The sequence below is a fragment of the Anas acuta genome, chromosome 4 (assembly GCF_963932015.1).
Source record: "Anas acuta chromosome 4, bAnaAcu1.1, whole genome shotgun sequence".
NCBI classification, from domain to species: Eukaryota; Metazoa; Chordata; class Aves; order Anseriformes; family Anatidae; genus Anas; species Anas acuta.
In genome coordinates, this window is record NC_088982.1 from 32,400,340 (window position 1) to 32,418,749 (window position 18,410).

The 18,410-nt window shown below is 36.8% G+C and overlaps 1 protein-coding gene across 6 annotated transcripts in view; it reads right to left on the reverse strand.

Annotated features, from left to right (window-relative positions):
• Positions 1-18,410, reverse strand: part of PDE5A (phosphodiesterase 5A) — a 131,479-nt gene that overhangs the window by 10,317 nt on the left and 102,752 nt on the right. For 5 of the 6 annotated variants that reach the window (XM_068680596.1, XM_068680598.1, XM_068680594.1 and 2 more), the window contains 8 exons: positions 14,102-14,277; positions 12,558-12,617; positions 9,716-9,862; positions 7,510-7,635; positions 6,143-6,237; positions 2,696-2,783; positions 1,446-1,546; positions 1,279-1,356 (listed from right to left, as the gene is read on the reverse strand). In XM_068680596.1, coding sequence (XP_068536697.1) covers positions 1,279-1,356; positions 1,446-1,546; positions 2,696-2,783; positions 6,143-6,237; positions 7,510-7,635; positions 9,716-9,862; positions 12,558-12,617; positions 14,102-14,277 — 871 coding nt within the window. The remainder of the gene's footprint in view (positions 1-1,278; positions 1,357-1,445; positions 1,547-2,695; positions 2,784-6,142; positions 6,238-7,509; positions 7,636-9,715; positions 9,863-12,557; positions 12,618-14,101; positions 14,278-18,410) is intronic. The other variant, XM_068680595.1, reaches the window with a different exon arrangement.

The window sequence follows — 18,410 nt, forward strand, 5'->3', positions numbered from 1 at the left end:
CTATGATTCTATGATTCTAAATGGGCAAATCTGTACCAACTCATTTGGTGGATTCACATCAAATGAACTGTTTCATTCTATTTTGCGACTGGACAGACAGCGCATTTGCTCCTGGCAGCCAAAAGGACCAGCTGTACCCTGGGATGCATCAGGCTCAGCACTGCTAGTGGGGTGAGGGAAGGGATTGTCTTGCTCTGCTCTGCGCCAGTGTGGCCTCACCTTGAGCACTGCGTGTGGTTTTGGGCACCACAAAATAAGAAGGACATAAAACTATTAGAAAGCATCCAAAGGAGGGCTACAAAGATGGTGAAGGGCCTGGACAGGAAGACGTATGAGGAGCAGCTGAGGTCCCTTGGTTTGTTCAGCCCAGAGCAGGGCAGGCTGAGGGGAGGCCTCATGGTGGCCTGCAGCTCCCTCATGAGGGGAGCAGAGGGGCAGGAGCTGAGCTCTGCTCTCTGGGGACAGCGACAAGACCCAAGGAAATGGCATGGAGCTTTGACAGTCTGTTCAGGGCAGTGGGCACAACCTGGCGGATTTCAAGATGCTTTTGGACAATGCTCTCAGACACAGGGTTTGAGTTTTAGGTGGCCCTGTGTGGAACCAGGGGTTGGACTCAATGATCCCTAAGGGTCCCTTCCAACCTGGAATAATTCTGTGATTCTTTAATTTATTCCTCTCATTAACAGTGACTACTATCTTTATTGGCAGTATGAGGGTCAAGGACTGAAACAGAAAAAGACATGAATGTGACTAAATGAGACAGGTTTTTAAAGGCACTGAATTTGAAATAGGACAGTCTTCCTTTCTGAGACAGCCTAGGTAAACCTGCTTTTCCCTAGCTGTGCATTAGAAAGTGTCCTTCTATTATTAACAAATATATATATATGTATATGTAGATATATATATATATATATATATAATTTTTCCACTTCCGGTAAGGAATCCATTTAAAACAAACTGCCAGTCCTAAATCTTTATTTATGGGTGTCAACAATTCAATTATTAAGTATAAAGTATCCACAGCAAAAGAACATGGTACTTAGGAATCCTATAGAATAGAAATGCTTCTGTAACTCCACATGCTACTTAACAAAAGATATTATTACAGGCTGCAGGCTTGGTAATTCACACCCAAGGAGTGACCTGTGTCACCTGGACCAGTTTGTACACATCCAGAGCACACAGATCTGCTGCTTTTAATGTAGTTCACAACAACATGGCACAGAAAATTGGGCACCTAATATTAATTGTCTTTTTAATCATTTTGCATTTACTTACAAAAATAGCTCCTTCTGCATAGGATCTTCCCAATTAAATTGCTTCTTCCTTAGAAGTTCAAAAAATTCTCCTCTCCTCCTTTAAAAGAAGTTAAAAGATTTTACAGTGTGCTGACACAACACAAATATCAAGCAGCGACTACCCAGCCAAACTTGCCTCTGACTTACTTTATGTATAGTGCTAGGTCTGTGGCAAGAATGGCTTGTTTTATCATTTTCAGTGTGGCCTTGTATTCCTCAATGGAAAGGCTGCTGAGAATCTGATTTCCCTTTACAAAACAAAACAACAACAACAAAAAAAACAACAGCGTTACTGGTAAAATAGGCAACAACACACCAGTTTGCTAAAATCTGTCTTAGATACTGAATCATTCCAAGTTGCTTATTGGTATCTGCTGTCATTCTTTTATCTGCTTCCTTTTGAGGATTCCCCAATTTAAAAATAAAAATTCCAGTCTTCTTGAGTAATGGCAGAATGAAAGCTGTGCAGCACAGCGTCATAACTGACTTTTACAAAATGAAACTGCAGGCAGAGCAACAGCAAAGCCTTTGAGTCCCTTTCATTCATAAAAAATAAATTTGCCATCATCTGCATCAGAGCATTTCTCTTTCCTTTTTCCCACCCTTCCCTTAAGCACAGGAATGGTAACAGGTTCCACTATCTGCCTACACACCTCACGTAAATTAAAATACTCTCCTTTCATGAAGCAACATAAATAACAAGCTAGTACGTAGAAAGACAAGATCAGCAGCCCATTGTCAAACCAAAGCACTACATAGTTGGTGACATGGCAACTTGCCTCCACATTTTTCCATATTTTCCTGTCTGAACAGGAGAGAATCACTGCAATACAAAGGATGCCAGAAGTATCACACCTGTGATACATGAACATTGGAGATATACAGCTTTGAAATGATCATGCATGATGAATAACTGGTCTTAGAATTAGTTAATAATAGAAGAAGAATGTAGCTTTATTTGCATATTTACTTAGCTTAGGTTTGGCTTCACTTTGGAATGTAAACATCAAGCAGTGTTTGGTTTGGTCTCATCAGGACTGCTCTGTGTATGTGTAGGCCGGAATGTTTTTAGAAATGAAAGCAAGAACTTGGGCTTGTCCAGTGGTTCATAAGAGGTCATGAAAATGGCAAGAAAGCTTTTTGTTTCCTTTGGTCGAAGGAGGCAGGTATTCAAGGATATTAGCAAGAATTCCCTTATCAGGCAACAGTTGGAAAGGTTTGGTGGCCCTCAGAAATGGAACCGTGATCTCAAAACTGCTGCATTTGTTTTCTTTACCCAAAAAGGAATACAGATCACTTTAGGAATGTATAAGAGCGGGAATTTATCCAAAAGCTAAAAATAAAAAGTAAAATTGGGAACGGTTTCTTTTCAGCATACACAAAAACGAGGCACTCACTGGACTATTCAGGATCATCAGGCATTGATCAAAATGGTGATGCTCCATGATAGAGTGGCAATAGAGTTGAGCCAGTGGATGTTCACTTCTGAAGAGCAAAAACACCAATCAGATGGAGAAATCAAATTACACATAATGCTCATCCAGAAATAATTTCCCTTTTAATGTCCTCTTTTTATTATCTGTTCATCCCCACCCACCAATGCTTGTTTTTAACCAGTTCCTTTCCCTCTTCTGTATGACTGGCTAACAAAATGAATATATTTGGAAAGATGTAGGAGGAGTACAGATAAAAAGACAACAGTGTTACTTAGAGCACTGACAACTCCAGTCTTCTGCCTTCTGTTACCCGTAGAGACCAGCTGGACGCAAGGAGTGTGAATGTAAAACGAGGTCTTGTAAAGGGGTCAGAGTTCTTCCACAAAAAGGAAAAGCAACAAGAAAGGTTTCTTCACCAACAGAATGTGAGTGAGTTTCAGTTTCTGTTACATTTTGCACACCTGCCTGGCATATTTCATCAGCTATACTGAGCTTGCAACTAATAAAGCAGACCTGATCTAAAGCCCACAGATGTCAATGGGTAAGTTCCTGCTGGCCTCAATGGACTCTGGTGCAGGCCCCCAAATGTTGCACAGATAATTTCCTATTCGGCTAGCAAGTGTACCGATATTTCGTCACCATTCTCATGACAAAACTACTGCAGTATCATTACCTTCCCTTTGTCCAGGGCAAAATCCAAAAGGGAAATAAGACGTCAGTTGTACTACAGGCAGTGGAAAAACAGCATAAAACCAAGTGCATGGATACAGAATTTAAAGTTTAGTCTAGAAAAAAAATAATTACTGTTTGAGTAGCTTTAGACAAAATACATCAAATTCCTCCTCTGAGGATTTCTAATTTCCCCCATTCCTCGTTGCATAACTTTCTTAGCTTTTGCTACTCTGTCTTCATTTTCAAACCCTGTTCCCACATTGGTTACCTCATATCTTTAACTAAAACAAGATTCTGTTGGAAGTCTGTTTTGCTGCTTATCCTGAAAATATCACTCTAATTATAATCTGACCTACAAATGTTTAATCATGTGAGAAATTCTGTTTTAGTGTACAGTTCCGTAAGACTTTTGGTATGGTTAAAGATCATTCACATGATTAAGTGGTTGCAGGATTGAGTCCCTATGTAAAGTACATGCACACAGAAACTCAAAAGCCATGAGAGGAGCCTCCAGGGATTTCAGAAGCACAGAAATGTGGAGAGAAAGATGGAAAGACAAACAAAAACGCACAAAGGGAGATTAAAGGATGCAAGTCCCTGGGGATTATGGGCTGGCTGCCCAGCACATCCTCTGAGACCACTGCAAGAGGAAAATATACAGCAAATATGCTTGCGTGTTTCTGTTAGAAAACAAATTGTAGGACAGTGCCAATGCACACTGAGTGAAATTCCCATTGAGTTAAACGGGATGCATGCTATGTCCCTGAAGTTCATCTTGATCGAAGAGAGAAATATGTGAGAAAAATCTTACGTTATCTTCCCAAGTAGCGCACCAAACTAGAGCTTGCTCAGTACTTACAGACCCTGATTGTCTGGGAAGACACAAGTTCTGGAAATAAACTCAAGCTCCTAGTTCTGTACTACATAGCATTTCTGTTAAACCACCAAGCCAGGGCAAAGGACACCACTGCTTTCAGAACACAGTGGTTTGGTTATGCAGTTTTCATACTCTGTGCTTGCCTACTTTACATGTGGGTTTGAAAAAAAAAAAAAGAAAAAAGAAAACAAAAACCTCTGCATATCTACAAAAGGCCTTTAAACAGTTCATTTCCTGTAATTTCTGCTACCAGGACCATTTTAATTTTTGAAACAGTTGCTTAAATAAAAAGAAAAAAAAAATCATATGCCAAGTCCCCACTTGCTCTGCTTCCAAGAAGAAACAAAAGGGATCCTTTTCTAGAAAAAAATTGCTTTTCATTTAATTTAAATGTGGAATTTAAAAACAAAATTCATGGAACTGTTTTGTTGAAAAAGAATTCAGCTGTGATCATTTCTGCTTTACAGCATGTATGAATGTTAGATTTTGCTGTCTATGACACTTTCCCAGGACATTTTTGAGAGGAGATGACGCATCTCCAGATGTCTTCCAGGAAATTTATTTTTAAATAAATAAAGCAAAAAATAGCTAACCAGTTCTAATCACTGCAAGGCTACAAGTTGCTGCTGGATTCCCCTATTTTCCCCATTAGGGAACTACAAAAAGGTTACTCTTTCAATTTTGTGGCCTTTTTTTTTTTTTCGTTTTACACATTGGTCTTCGTGTTATTTTTGACATGTATCTGAAAGGCAGGAGCTTTCCTTCAGCTTACTTATTTTCTGCCTTTCAGTATTCTCTGCCTGAAACAAACTTTTCTTCCCCTAATATCTTACTTTACACACAGCAAGAACAGCTGACCACTTCTGCCAAAGGTAGCTTCAAAACCACTCCCCAGCTCTGCCAGAAAAAGACACAAGTATACATTTCTGGGTATCTTTTCCCCATCTCTGGTCAGATCAGGACACATCGCTGTATCACAGGAATACCATTATATCATGTTTTAAGTCAAGCTATTTATTCAATCAAAGAATCATGTAGTGTTATTTGAAGTGAATACTAAAGTCACTGAAAAACACATTTTGTGCTGATCTGAAACTATTAATAAATTATTAAAAAAAATAAAATACAGAAAAAATTTCAGAAGAGTTCAGATGATTTTATTTTGCTAACTTCAATCTACAATATTTTGTTTAGTAAAGACTCTTTGTTTCAAGGCATTAAAACACATCTTGCCTTTTTGCTTTGTAAAGGCTTTTCTGTAATTTCAGACTTGATCAAAAGTTAGAGTACAGATAACCCAAAATAATGCCAACCAATCATAAATTTGTAACGTGGTTTTAAATATGTGTCCTATCCAAATCAACTCTGAATTCTGGAAAACCATGGCTAAATCATGGGTGAAATGATCCGAGTTCCAAATGGTGCGGTGACTGCTCTGTGTCATCAGGATGGCTGCACAGCTCAGCTCTGGGCTGGCCCAGGCTAGACGGGGAACAGCTGGCTGGGCAGCAGGCAATCTGAAAAACTGCACGTTTTTGTCATGCTGTCGCTTAGAAGCTGGGACCTTTTGCTATCTCTGTGTGGGAACGAGGGGGATGGGACATCTGGAACAGCAGCAGGAAGATGCTGCCCCTGCACAGTCTCTGAAGAGTTCAGGTCATCTGCCATCGCAGTTAGCTAGCTCAGCGAGGTTATGTGTCTTTGGCCTTGAATGTTTCAGGCTGTTCTTGCACTTACTCCTATGTAAAGACCTTCCTTTGCACAGTCTCACGTTGTCAAATCAATTAGAGTGTACTTAGTTTAGTTCTGTGATTTTATGTATTCGATTGTTTTTATTTAACTTTGTTCAGGCTACTTACCTTTGTATGTAAGAGTTGTTCACCCCTCTGTGATCCAGATCATGGCTTAGAGCTGCTATCAGTAAAGCCAGTGTTTCTAAGTCAGTCAGTTTGCTCTATATGCAAAGAGAAATACAGGAAGTGAGTTAGCTTTGTGACAGTTTAGTTCTGGCTCCATTACTTTTAGCTCAGCTCCTACATAATCTCAAAGAAGTTAGGCTACATTCCCTAAATCAGTAGAAAAAATATGAATGTCCCAAATGTCCTTGGAATAATCAAAACGGAAGAATGGCATGCTGTACATTGATCACTGGGCAAATAAATTAACAGAAGTTCAAAACCCACGGAAAACAAAATTAAGCAATATCAGATTCAATACTAAGAGCTTATTCTGGAGCTTCAGCAAAGATTAGTGGAGAGGTTACAGTTTCTCTTTCATGAGTATTTCATACCATGAATGTTGTTTAATAGAAATGAATAGAAAATTTACTTAAATGTGAGAAACAGAGGTTGGACAAAACTACAATATTCATGCAGCATTTTTTTAATGGGACAAGAATAGCAGGCGCAACAGTCAGGACAGGAATTTGAAGAACAGCTAGTGACAGCACAGCCACTGGGGGGCTGTGCCCTGTGTACAACCAAAAATCCAGGTTTTCTTCAAGCAGTTACAACTTCTGTGGATTGTGTCTGTGTTCTAGATAGTGCAGCCTGTCCTTCTTAGTCTAGTCAGATCAGTTTGGAAATGACTAATTTTATGTTTCTCTTAGGAAGATGTGTGTCCTATCGCTTGTTTTTCCTCTCAGATGAAAGGAAATTGAGAGACTAATGTTCAATGCAATTTCTGAGCCCAGAATCTAGGACATGAAAATGAGAGTGGAGTGAATCCAATGCAGTTAGGAATACAACAATTTATGGAAATTGCAGTGGAGACTGACAGGATTCCAAAAATAGCAAGCAAGCTATCAGAAGCATCTGAGATTGCCATACTGCACACAGAGCAAATCTACCATGTCCCATTCTTTTCCAACTAGAAGGAATATGAATGTATTTGCCTTTGTCTCTTCATAAACCAACTAGTAACAATGGTCCGTAATCCAACTGAGAAACACGTTGATTCAAAATGAACAGGAAAATTTTGTTTTCTTGAAGAAAAATAAACAGTAAAACTGAAAACATATTTTGGAAAAGTCTCGAATGCAAGTTTTTCTTATTTTTGGGATCATCTGGCTCTTCAGTATTTGTACCACAGAATGATTAGACTGAAAACTCTGATCTCATTAGCGATCCGGTAAAAGGATGAACATCTTAACAACATGACAACTGGAACTCTGCATCATTACAGAAGTTAGCCAGAAGGTTCTTAAACTACAAACAGCAAAACATACCTGAATTTTACCAGACTTTAAAGCTGCAAACATGCACTGCGCTGTATTAAAGGCATGTCTCCAATTGTGATAAGCAACATTTTTCCGATAATTTTTCTTCACACTTAAAATCCATCTGCAGAGAACCTTAAGAAACAGCACCACATAGTTAACTGTAAATATATTCAAAAAATATTCTTTTTAGGACAACAAATCATCCTCAAGATACTTTTGCAAACTCTCATACAGAAAAATTTCCTTTTGCCTCAATTAAATTCAAATATAACGACATACTTGTATGTTGTTCTTGTCAATCTAGATAAAAATGTGCTTACAACCATCAGTTTAGCCTCTCCTTGAGTATGTAACACTTGTGGTTTTGTTTTTTATTACTACTGGCCAAATGTTAGTATTTGTTATGTTAGTTAATAACTGTCGTTAATTCAGAAACTCAGTTATATTGAGCTAAGTGGGAGAAAAAAATACTTGCTTGTAACAACATATGTCATAGAGACAATTTATTTTTGAATTGCAGAACTCTCTTAAGAGTTGTTTTGACAATGAACATGTGGCTTTTCACCCATATCAGCTTGTCAAAAGACAAGCAGTTTTGGACTTTGGAAAGCAAGTATGATAGAAAGGCAGCAATTACTATATTGCTAGGTTGTATTTTCTTATGAAGGAAGCAAGTATGTCCTGTATCTTTTACACAAAGCTATTACAAGTTGTGGGTTATACTTTACTTATAAGAAAGTGAAAGGCATGAAGGCCAGATAGTAACTGGATGTGTACTAACACAGATCCCTTGGTTTAAATGCATACAGCATACTGCTAGATGTTAAATGCTGGCTGAGGACCTTGGCCTTAGATTGTTCAAGATGAGTTTTAGTGTTCCTAGTGAAAGGTGGCAGAAGTGAAAATCCAGTGTCACTCATACAGATGAACAATTACGCACAGACAAAAGCAGCAGTATTCTGTGCCTTTCCACTGTTAAATAAGGAGTATTTTGCTACTGCCAGTTTTCTTTAGCTCTAGTATGGGAAGACAGAGGTGTAGCTTCAAAGATGTTAATGCTCTCTTGCTTCTACCGATATACGTACCTACATGTCTATTGTCATGGTGCTATCTTGTTGGTTCAAACCCAGTAGAATTGCTCCACTCTGAATTAGAAGTTACACCCTCTCTCCTCTGTTGGGTTGTACCCCTTAAAGAGGTACAAGTTTTTGGCCTTACTGCAGAGGTAAAACTAAGTATTGTGATATTCAAGAGATCAGACTAGGTAATACAGTACTGCTTTCTGTGCTGAAACTCTACACATCTAAATTGTCCTATAAGCTGGTGATCTAGAAATTAAATACCTGTTCTCCCTTGCTAATCTGTCTATGGAGTCCTCCAAATGAATCTTGCATTTTGATACTAAGCTTTGGAAGTTTTATCAAAAAATATAAGAACAAAAATTAAAGCATTTATAAATGAATGTTTTTATTAATAGAAGTAATGTGTATTGACTGGAAGGCCCAAGAGATCACCTAGTCTAACTCCAGGGCAAAATCAGAATACCTGTCTAGATTACCAAGGACAGATGCATATCTACAACTAGGTCTATTGTTAAAAACCTCCAGTGTAATTTTCACAGTCCACTTAAGTAATCTATTTCAGTCTTTACTATCTCCATAAATATAAAGTCCTCCTAACATCTAATCTAATCTTTTGTGGGGGAAAGACTAAGCTATTTACTTCTCTTACAGCCTTATATGGACACAGAAAACTTACATTACTGTCCCTTTTTTTAACAGTCTTTCACTTACTGAAAAGTCACTAATATCTCCCTCCTCAATATTTTGTTTTCTGGAGAAAATCAGCTTAATCATTCAAACTTTCCTAAATATCCTAAAGTGTTAGTTCTCTCCCCAGATTTTTTAAATTTAATTTGTATCTCTGTGTATCTCTTCAAACATGAACTACAATATAATTACTCCATGGGCATTAAACACTATTCCTCTGCCAGTGAAGAACAAAATTTGCCTTTTTTTTTTTTTTTTTTTTTACTATGGCACATTACTGACTTACACTGTTTCTGATAATAATAGTCCTGAAATGTCCTGAAACTAATCCTTAACACAGGTTTTCACTTATTTCTATACTGTAGGCTTGTTTCACTATTATCTTGATTTTCCAATAATTAATTTGTCTCGTTATGTGAAGCAGCATCTGACAGCTTTTATACCTCATGTTTCATTTGGAAATTCTGCACCAGATTGAGGTCTGTGAACATTCGAATTGTGCACAGTGTTGTTTCAAAATCCGATAGCTCAAAATCACTGAAGTTGAAGTCAGTTAGGTTGAGAGATTGTGCAGATGGTACTACAGCAGCCTAGAGAATAAGAGAATAAAACTTATCATAAGAAAAGAGAAATCATAACATAACTATCTGCTTTTTCAACAGAGAAGTAGTGAGATACTAAATTTTACCTTCACGTTATGCTGAAACCTCATAAGTACTTCTCATTTATCTTTCCTTAGCCTTTCTTCTTTAACATTGCCTTATTTGCTTCCCAGATTTAACAAACACTTTTTCCATAGATCAAGAGGATAAGTAAAGGATTACATTGTCAAACAGTCTGTTACCTATGTCACCTAAGAGAAATTACAACTAAGAGTACATATGAAATTGGGAGATTGAGAAAATAAGGCAATGTAGTTTGTTTTTATGAAAGTACAGACATCAAAATCTGTAACTGTTGGTGTTTTTCTGAAAATGGCGAGGAAAGATGTCACCGTAGACTTGTTAGAACAAAGAATTCCTAGCAGAATCCACATTCAGCACTGCGGTAGCCAGAACCTGTCCACAGGCAGAGCTTTCTCAGGGCTAAAAACCTGAAAAATTAGGGTTTACCTCTGGTCAGATAATATTTAAAACCCTTGAATAATGTTTTCAATGTATTTAGAGTACAATCATACATCTTTACTTTGAAATTCTAAAGTAGACATGCAAAAAAACCCCCAACAAACACTATACTTTTAAAAATCTCTAAGTTCTATCAATAATCTTCCAACACATCTCTGTGTATCACAGCTCTACGTTTTCTAGTTATAAAATTCAGAGTATATGTATCAATTGCCCCTCAAAATGCAGATGCTAAATTTGTTAACACGTACATGATTTCTTATGTTATAGATTAGAATCAGATAAAATCAGTATCGTTTTTTTTTTCAGTAAATAAAAAGGTGGAGTTTTCAGTACTACTTCTTTCCAGTTGTTTTACTTCAATGTGGTTTAAAAGAAAATCAGGTAAAAGTGGGATGGCAAAAGAAGTAAGTGTTTCATTTGCTTTGTATTATAGAGCACAGGTTGCAGACAGTATCCATGCCCAAAAGCAGTGACTGATGCAATAGGACATTCTGGCACTATGTGGTGAAAGTGAAAAATTCTGTTGTATCAGATTATTTTAAAGCAAATCACATGAAATTATATCCAGAATGATCACCTTAATCTATTTTGTCTGGCTTAATATAAGAATCCTGAAGCCAAGTAAATCGCTATTCATCTGCTGACCCTCAATAGTAGACCAGAAGTTGTCATATACAGTGCGTTAGCTTTAGCCACCAGTAAGGGCCTCTTTCATGGATACTGACTTGTTATGTCACCTGGATCACATCTGCACACATGAAATCAGTGTTGTACAATCTGACAACTGGAACAAACTCCAAGCAACATCTATCTATCACTTCAGGAGAGGTGGGTTTATCAGTTAGGTGTTCCACATGATTTCAAAACTGAAATCTTATTGTGAAGTGTTAATGGGAAGATAGTCAACACAAAGTAATACTAACTAGGGGAAATACTAGCACAACGATTTCACAGAAGTTCTTGTAAAGTCTTTGTCTACTCCCTCTTATCTCCCCCCCCAAAAAAAAAGTCTCTACACCTGTCCTTGGCTGACATTTTAAGTTAGATTTCAAGGAAAGAATCATCTACATACAAAAGGAACCACCACGCTTACATATCTTACATCTTTCCCTGAATCCTTACTTAAAATGGACTTTTGCTACGAACTGATTTTTAGAATCACCTGCCGCTCTCCCATTACTAAGAGGAGAATCTAAGTTTGAGAACGTTAGCTTTTCAGCTTGGGTAGCAGGTGCTGCCTTTGTCACTATTTATTAAAAACTTAAAATTAGGCATAGGCAAACTGATGTCTTTAACATGAGTGCCTTGATCTATAAACTCACTTGCCCCATCTCTGTTCAAGTACTGGTAACTTTTTCAGTGCACAGAAACATCAAATAGCTTCATAAAAAAAAAAAAAAAGAAAAATACAATGAAGTGTTGGAACTATCAATGTCTATTCTATTTTGTGAGTACAGAGACAAAAAAAAAAAAAGGGTAGCAATGATCCTGTATCTGAAAGGGTACATGCTGACAGCAGATATTTAAAGAGCAGGATTTGTCTCTTTTCCGTGCTTTAGGAATGAAGCCTTAATTGATTCAACTAAAAGACAGTGCAGGAATATTAACCGTCTGACTGTACCATGTGGATTTTTAGGGCAAGGGTCTGTAACCGTAGGGTAATTAAGAAGAAAACCAAAGCTATTGTCAGTAGGTTGAAACTCTATGGTTTTGCTCCTCCGATCTAACTTTTTCAGAAATCTACAAATTAAAAAGTATTTGAAAGCTATGGTTTTAAATTAGAGCAGCCACATGCTGTTGATAGGCCATAAAGCTATACCAAAGATATAAAATATGCAAAATTCAGACTTAGCTGCCAAAAAGATTAATGAGAGTTTGCTTCTGAAATACCTGATCATTGGGAGTTGATAGTATTATTGCACCAACTGCTGCGGTCATTTAAGCTCACGAGAATGGCAGTCATTGTGTCAGTGTCTATTTATATTTCTGGCTTTCAGGTAATTGCAGCTCTCTGTACATCGTAATGTTAGCTTCACTATAATTTTTATTTCTGGAAAATGTGCTTCCACATGTGTAGAGATCACATCTGTGTAAGGTACTGCCCTTCTTTGTTACATCAATGAAATATTTCTGAAGTAATAGTAAAAAATTCAATTACCGCTGTTACCTGCAGCTCCCTCGTTTCCTCCTCTGCAGCAGAAGCATGGTATGAGAGAACCTAAAGAGAAAAGGAGACCTTAGAAAAAACAAAAGAACAATGTGATAAAAGAAGGAGGGAGGGTTTTAACTAAAGCAGAATTTTTTAGTCTGCAGCTGCATCGTGTTGCACTTGCTGATGAAATCTGGTGTCCATGCAGGGCCTGCTCCGGTTTTAAGGAGCTCCAAAAGCATACGGGGAGATATCTGTAGCTTTTACAGATCTCCCACAGCACAGAATCTTCTTGAGATAATTAGGCCAAGAAAATGTAAATAGTTTCTATAAATGAGCAAAGAACTCTGATTTTCTCTTTGGAAAATTTTCATGCTCCACTTTCAAAGACAAATAATTCATGAAACAGCTATAATTACGAGCCTGACATTGTTGCCATAATAATCCTTTCAGGAGTTTATTCAGACATAAAAGAAAGTTTTGCCTTAAATGAAACTTGGCAGAAAAGTCTGAAAGAAAATATGTTTGTTTTAAATTAACAAAATAAGCTCATGTTTTTTAGCTGTGAGAACACAGGACATGAAAATGTTATGGATTTTTTTTTAGCATTTAAGAATAACTTTTTTTTTTTTTTTTTTTAAAGAAGCCGATTTATATATTAACCCACAATATTTTTCCCACTATGGGATTTATAGGCATGGACTTCATATATTATCTATAAAGTGCTATAGTAGGAGAGAGAATTGCTAATTTGCCAGATAAACTGGCAGCTTCTTTTTAAAGAACTTCAATTATTTTGACAATAATTTTACCACCTTTCTATTTAACATGACTTAATATGGGCTTATCTGAGAGCAGTAACATTTATTTTAGAGGCTACTAGGTACATAACTCACATTTTAGGAAACCTGCAAACACTCTATTTACATAAAGAATATTAGGAGATCCAAATCTACAATTTTTTCACTTTCAGCCTCAAGCTATCACCTCTCAGCTTCTCAGATTAAAGCATTCTTTAGCGATTAAACTTAACAGTAAGCAATTCAAAGGCTGAGACAGATGACGTTCATCTTGATATGGTTTTATGGAGTCTTTGACTCCAAAGAAATTGCTGAAAACCTACAATAATGCTGCTGTTACTCCCCAAACCAGTTTGTCTAAAGGACTGAGCCAAAATCATCACAGAAAACCTCAGACAAGAAAAGGAAGCCCCTAATCCCCCAAACCATTTCCTCTTCCTACGCAACTGAACAAACCAGCTATGCTGCCAATGCATAGCTTCATGCAGAGGAAAAGATGTGCTCAGTTCACTACTAAATCTCATGAGTAAAGTTAAAATACAATACCAAATGAAATAGTCTGCCATCTAGATACAGAAACCAGCAGAAAAATTCCTGTGCAACTCAGCAGGCCAAATGCTGTTCTCATGGGGGAGCACAATTGCTATTGAGTATTCATGGGAGTAGCTGCACTTCTGCATAGAACAGTGAAGGTCTGGAGGAAGTTAGGATCTGTTTTGTGTCAATTAAAGACCACCTAGATTTTGAGCTCACCTCTAATGTCACCATCTGTTTGGCCATTGCTCTTTCTACAGCTTCATACATCTGTGTATTCTGGATCCCCAAGCCACAAAAGATGACAAAAGCTTCCAGGAACTCTTCATCATTTCTGTTGAAAGCCTTGATTTTGCCTGAATTTTCTTCCATCTTATTCACAAGCTGGCAAACCCCTAAGTCAGGATAGAGAAATTTAAAGAATACAGAGAATTGCCAAAATACCATCTATGGTACGGTACATCAAGGGAAAAATTAGGCCTAAGACTGTTTAGCCTACAGTACAAACCACCGATATACATTAAAGTGACACGTCGTAGTGCTATAGAATTTTTCATCCCAAAGTTCATTAGAGTGAGTTCACTGTATTACAGAATAAATACTAAAATATCATACACTACTTGGTAGACCCAAAAGCATTTATTAGGATTTATAAGCCAAAAATTTGGGTGAAATTCTAGGGTAGTTTTCATCCTGACTTTTATTATTAATAGTATTCTAGGTTGATTTAATCCCTAAAGACGATTTGTCCTTTGGAGGCTAATTAAATTTTTGTAAGCATGCCAAAAGAACATTTATGAAAGTCAGAACATTGGTACACTGAGTTTTCACTTCCTTATTTGAGTCAGTACTGGAAATTTTTTAAAATAAATGAACTAAACAGAAAATAGCCATGTTGAGGCTTGAAGTTCAAATATATTTGCTGACTCCATGAGGATACGATTGGATTACAGCCTGCTCCAAAGACTACTGAAGTCATCCAAAAGCATCCTACTGAAATCATATTGTTAATTTCAAAATTGCTGATGATAGCATCTGTTTATTTTTTGTTAATAATTTCTGCTCTTTAGTGCCAGAGTTTTCTGTGCACTTGCCATTGAGAGGTTTGACAGGTAACTTCTACCAAGCCTTCAGATTGTTTTAAGCAGAGGGAAATTCACATACATACCTCAGTTTAGCTTCACCTAGCAAACGATGGTAGTTTTTGCTAAGAAATCAGAATATTAATTAAAGCAGCTGCATCGTAAAAACATGTATTTGTCCTAAACTGCTGTGAGAGTGATTATAGTATTAAGCAAGTTCAAATGTTTTCTCACTCTCATAAGTGTAAGGACTAGCAGTTTTAAAGATAAAAGCTAATTTTTTCCTGAACAGTTACAAATAACTGTCCCAGTGAAAGTCATAGTTGCAAATTAAGAATTCTAAAAAAAAAAAAAGAGAGAGAAAATGCAGTATTCTTCATTTGATATAAATTGTAATTGCTTACAAGTTTTTATATTTTATGTATTTTATGAAGAACATTTTGCAGCAGAAACAGTAATTTATTAAATATGTATTTAACCAGCTTACATTAAATATGTATTTAACAAGGATACAATAACTATTTAATGATGTTTCCAGAACACTGTTTACCAGCTTTCAGGTTTTCTTGCTCTAGCAGAGCTACTCTTCATTTACATAGGCTATACAAACAGAATCTGAATGCCTTATACTTTGCCACCATAAGGTCCGGGAGGACGGATTTGCTTTCTCTTTATTGATAGGCAAGAAATTATAACAAATACTATTTAACAGTAGAATCAACAGTGAACATAATCGGTTACTCTAAGGTTTTATTAGTAATAATAATTTTTTATATGGAAGTAATTCTAGCATCGTACATTTACAGACTAAAAAAAATTATGGTTTTTGATTAAAAAAAAGTCTGTGACGGAACTAGTTTCTATCTTCCCTTTTACAGTAAGTAGAAAAAATGAGGAAAAGAATGTTGCACATGTGTAAACTATATTTTTAGAAGAACAATGGCCTAGCATGTAGAAATGTTAATGTCTGGTGACACTATATGAACACCATCCTATTTCCAAATTATATTGTGTTTGAAGAACTTTAGTATCCAAGGCTCCTCTAGAGAGATCAGTAAGATTACAACTGCAGTTGTAAACCATTGGGGCAGGGGTTGTGGTATTTGAATATTGCAAAGAAGATGCCACTTTAACGGATTAGTAGATACTTAAATGGTATTAAAAATATGTAATTTTGGAGAATAAGGATTCACTAAGAACAAGATTAACCATCCCTGGGAAAAAGAAGCTGACTTATAAAACCCAGGGAAAATCTCATGGAACTCACTTTCAAATCTCTGTTTAGTACTGTTTATAACTTTATAATTATTTCCATAGCAACTGTGATGTAACAAACACAAGAGTCAGATTCAACAGTGAATAAGCCACAAGTGCAAATGAATTCTTAAAAGGCACAGCATTTGGATACACATAAATGCCTTTAAAAAAATGGGAAAACTACAGCAAATATGCTGTGTGCTATTTAAGACTCTTAACTGGAATGTTTTTCAAAAGCATTCAGGGGTCCCAGAAGCACTCAGGGGTCCTCATGTTAGTAGTAAAGGTGTTCAAATTTCTTTTATTGGGCCATACTTACAAAACCACGGAAAGATTCTATAAAATTTTCAACACACATCTGAAAAATGTATAAGTCAGGAGAGTAAAAAAAAAATAAATAAAAATATATATCTTTTTCTCTCTCTTCAAGTAAGATTTGCTTGCTTTTGCTGTGGACGGTTTTTCCTACCCTCACTACCCCTCTGTACACCCCACCCTCCAAATTCTGGTTTTGGGTATACTAATCTTAAAAAAGGGAGACAAAATATTTTTATACAATATGTTAAAGGAACCTATGGGTATTGTCCCTGAAACAAGTTTTTGATGTTGCGCTGTTAAAGATTTGAACATTAGGTGGGCTGTGAAACCTGAAAGGACTTTGAAGAACATCTACTGAGAATTGCTCAGATTTGAAAAACCCACCTAAAAATGCTGCCTGACTGAAACTTTCAGCTTGAAATTTCACAGAAGAAAAAAAGACAAAAACAAAACCACAACAATACAAAAACTCCATGTGAGATCTGACGTAACTTTTATCAGTAGTTAACAGGATAGCAAAGCAAATGTAATTAAAACTCAACAGTTCAATTTTCATCTTCGTCTTCTAGAGTCTGGTAGAATACAGAAAACAAAATAATACAAGAAATCATTGAGGAGGCTGGTATAAGAAGAAATTTCACAGAATGCTATTCAGTAAAGACAATGCTTCTCTTTTTGCTTCAGGAATTTTACAAAATGAGCTGTCTTCATGGAAAAAGAGTCTTGCATTTACTGAATACATTGATTACGTAGTTTTGCCATAATTCTCAAGCACAATTACTTGAAGACCATTAAAAATGCAATCTTGGAACATTTTCTTGACAAATTCTGTAAAGCTGAGGAAGTTGGATTCACACTTCTATCTGGAAATTAATATATTTTATGTTCTGTTTGGTTGTGGAACTTACTGATGCCAGCATAGCAGGCTGACAAGCATTCTGCTCTTCATGGGACAGGGAGGCCCTGGTAATTTTCAAAAGCATCCTCCTCTTGCCTAAGGTGAATCTGAAACTTAAAACTCATTACACTTATTCCCTGAAGCACTGTTAGTACCAGATCCTCAAGAAAATTTAGGCATTTATTTCATCTTGGAGTATCCAGACCCTGGCCACCTAAATATTTCCAGGGACCTAAAGATAAATAGGCTTCTAAGTTTCCGTAAGTATCTAGGCCTATGTGGGCCTAAGTGACATCAAATTACTTATGGAAATTTTACCACAGGAAACCATTGGGCATTCTTTAAAAAAGAGGAAGAGTTCAAGAAAAGGCAAAGGAGATGCTGCAACGGTATTTGCGCTAGGTAGATTTGGGCTTTTAAATTTAGTGTCTTGTAATAGGACTGTAGCCTTCCTATGCAATCAGCTGGTAGAAGCAGGCAACTCTAAAGGGCAATTCATAGCAACAATTCTGCGTAGTACTTAACCTTCTCATGTATGAATCTTTCTGTAGCCAAATCTGATTTGCAAAAACTGTCACCATATACGCAGCCTGCTTGCCTTCCCACATGCTATACTTTCAGAGTACTACCTCTGTTCCCTAAAAGCTCAGAGCTTATTTACTGATTTACAACTTGTCTTCCTTTCACTGCCTTGTAACAGTGAGAGTGGTATCTGACTCTCTGAAAAGGAAACAGTGAAAGTAATTTTACTTATAGAAAACTATCAAATGCATAAAGCTACGAAAATGGTGAAGTATCACAGGAGAGTTGTAGGTAGCTGGTAACTTGTAAGGCAAGCAATTTACAGGCAAGGTTGCAATGGACTTAGTTGAAAGCATGACAATTAAGGGTCTCTTCCCCTGTGTTTAGATTCCACGTTGCTGAGAGTTCACTGAGGAGGCAGAAATATTGCTATGACAAGTACAAAAATACT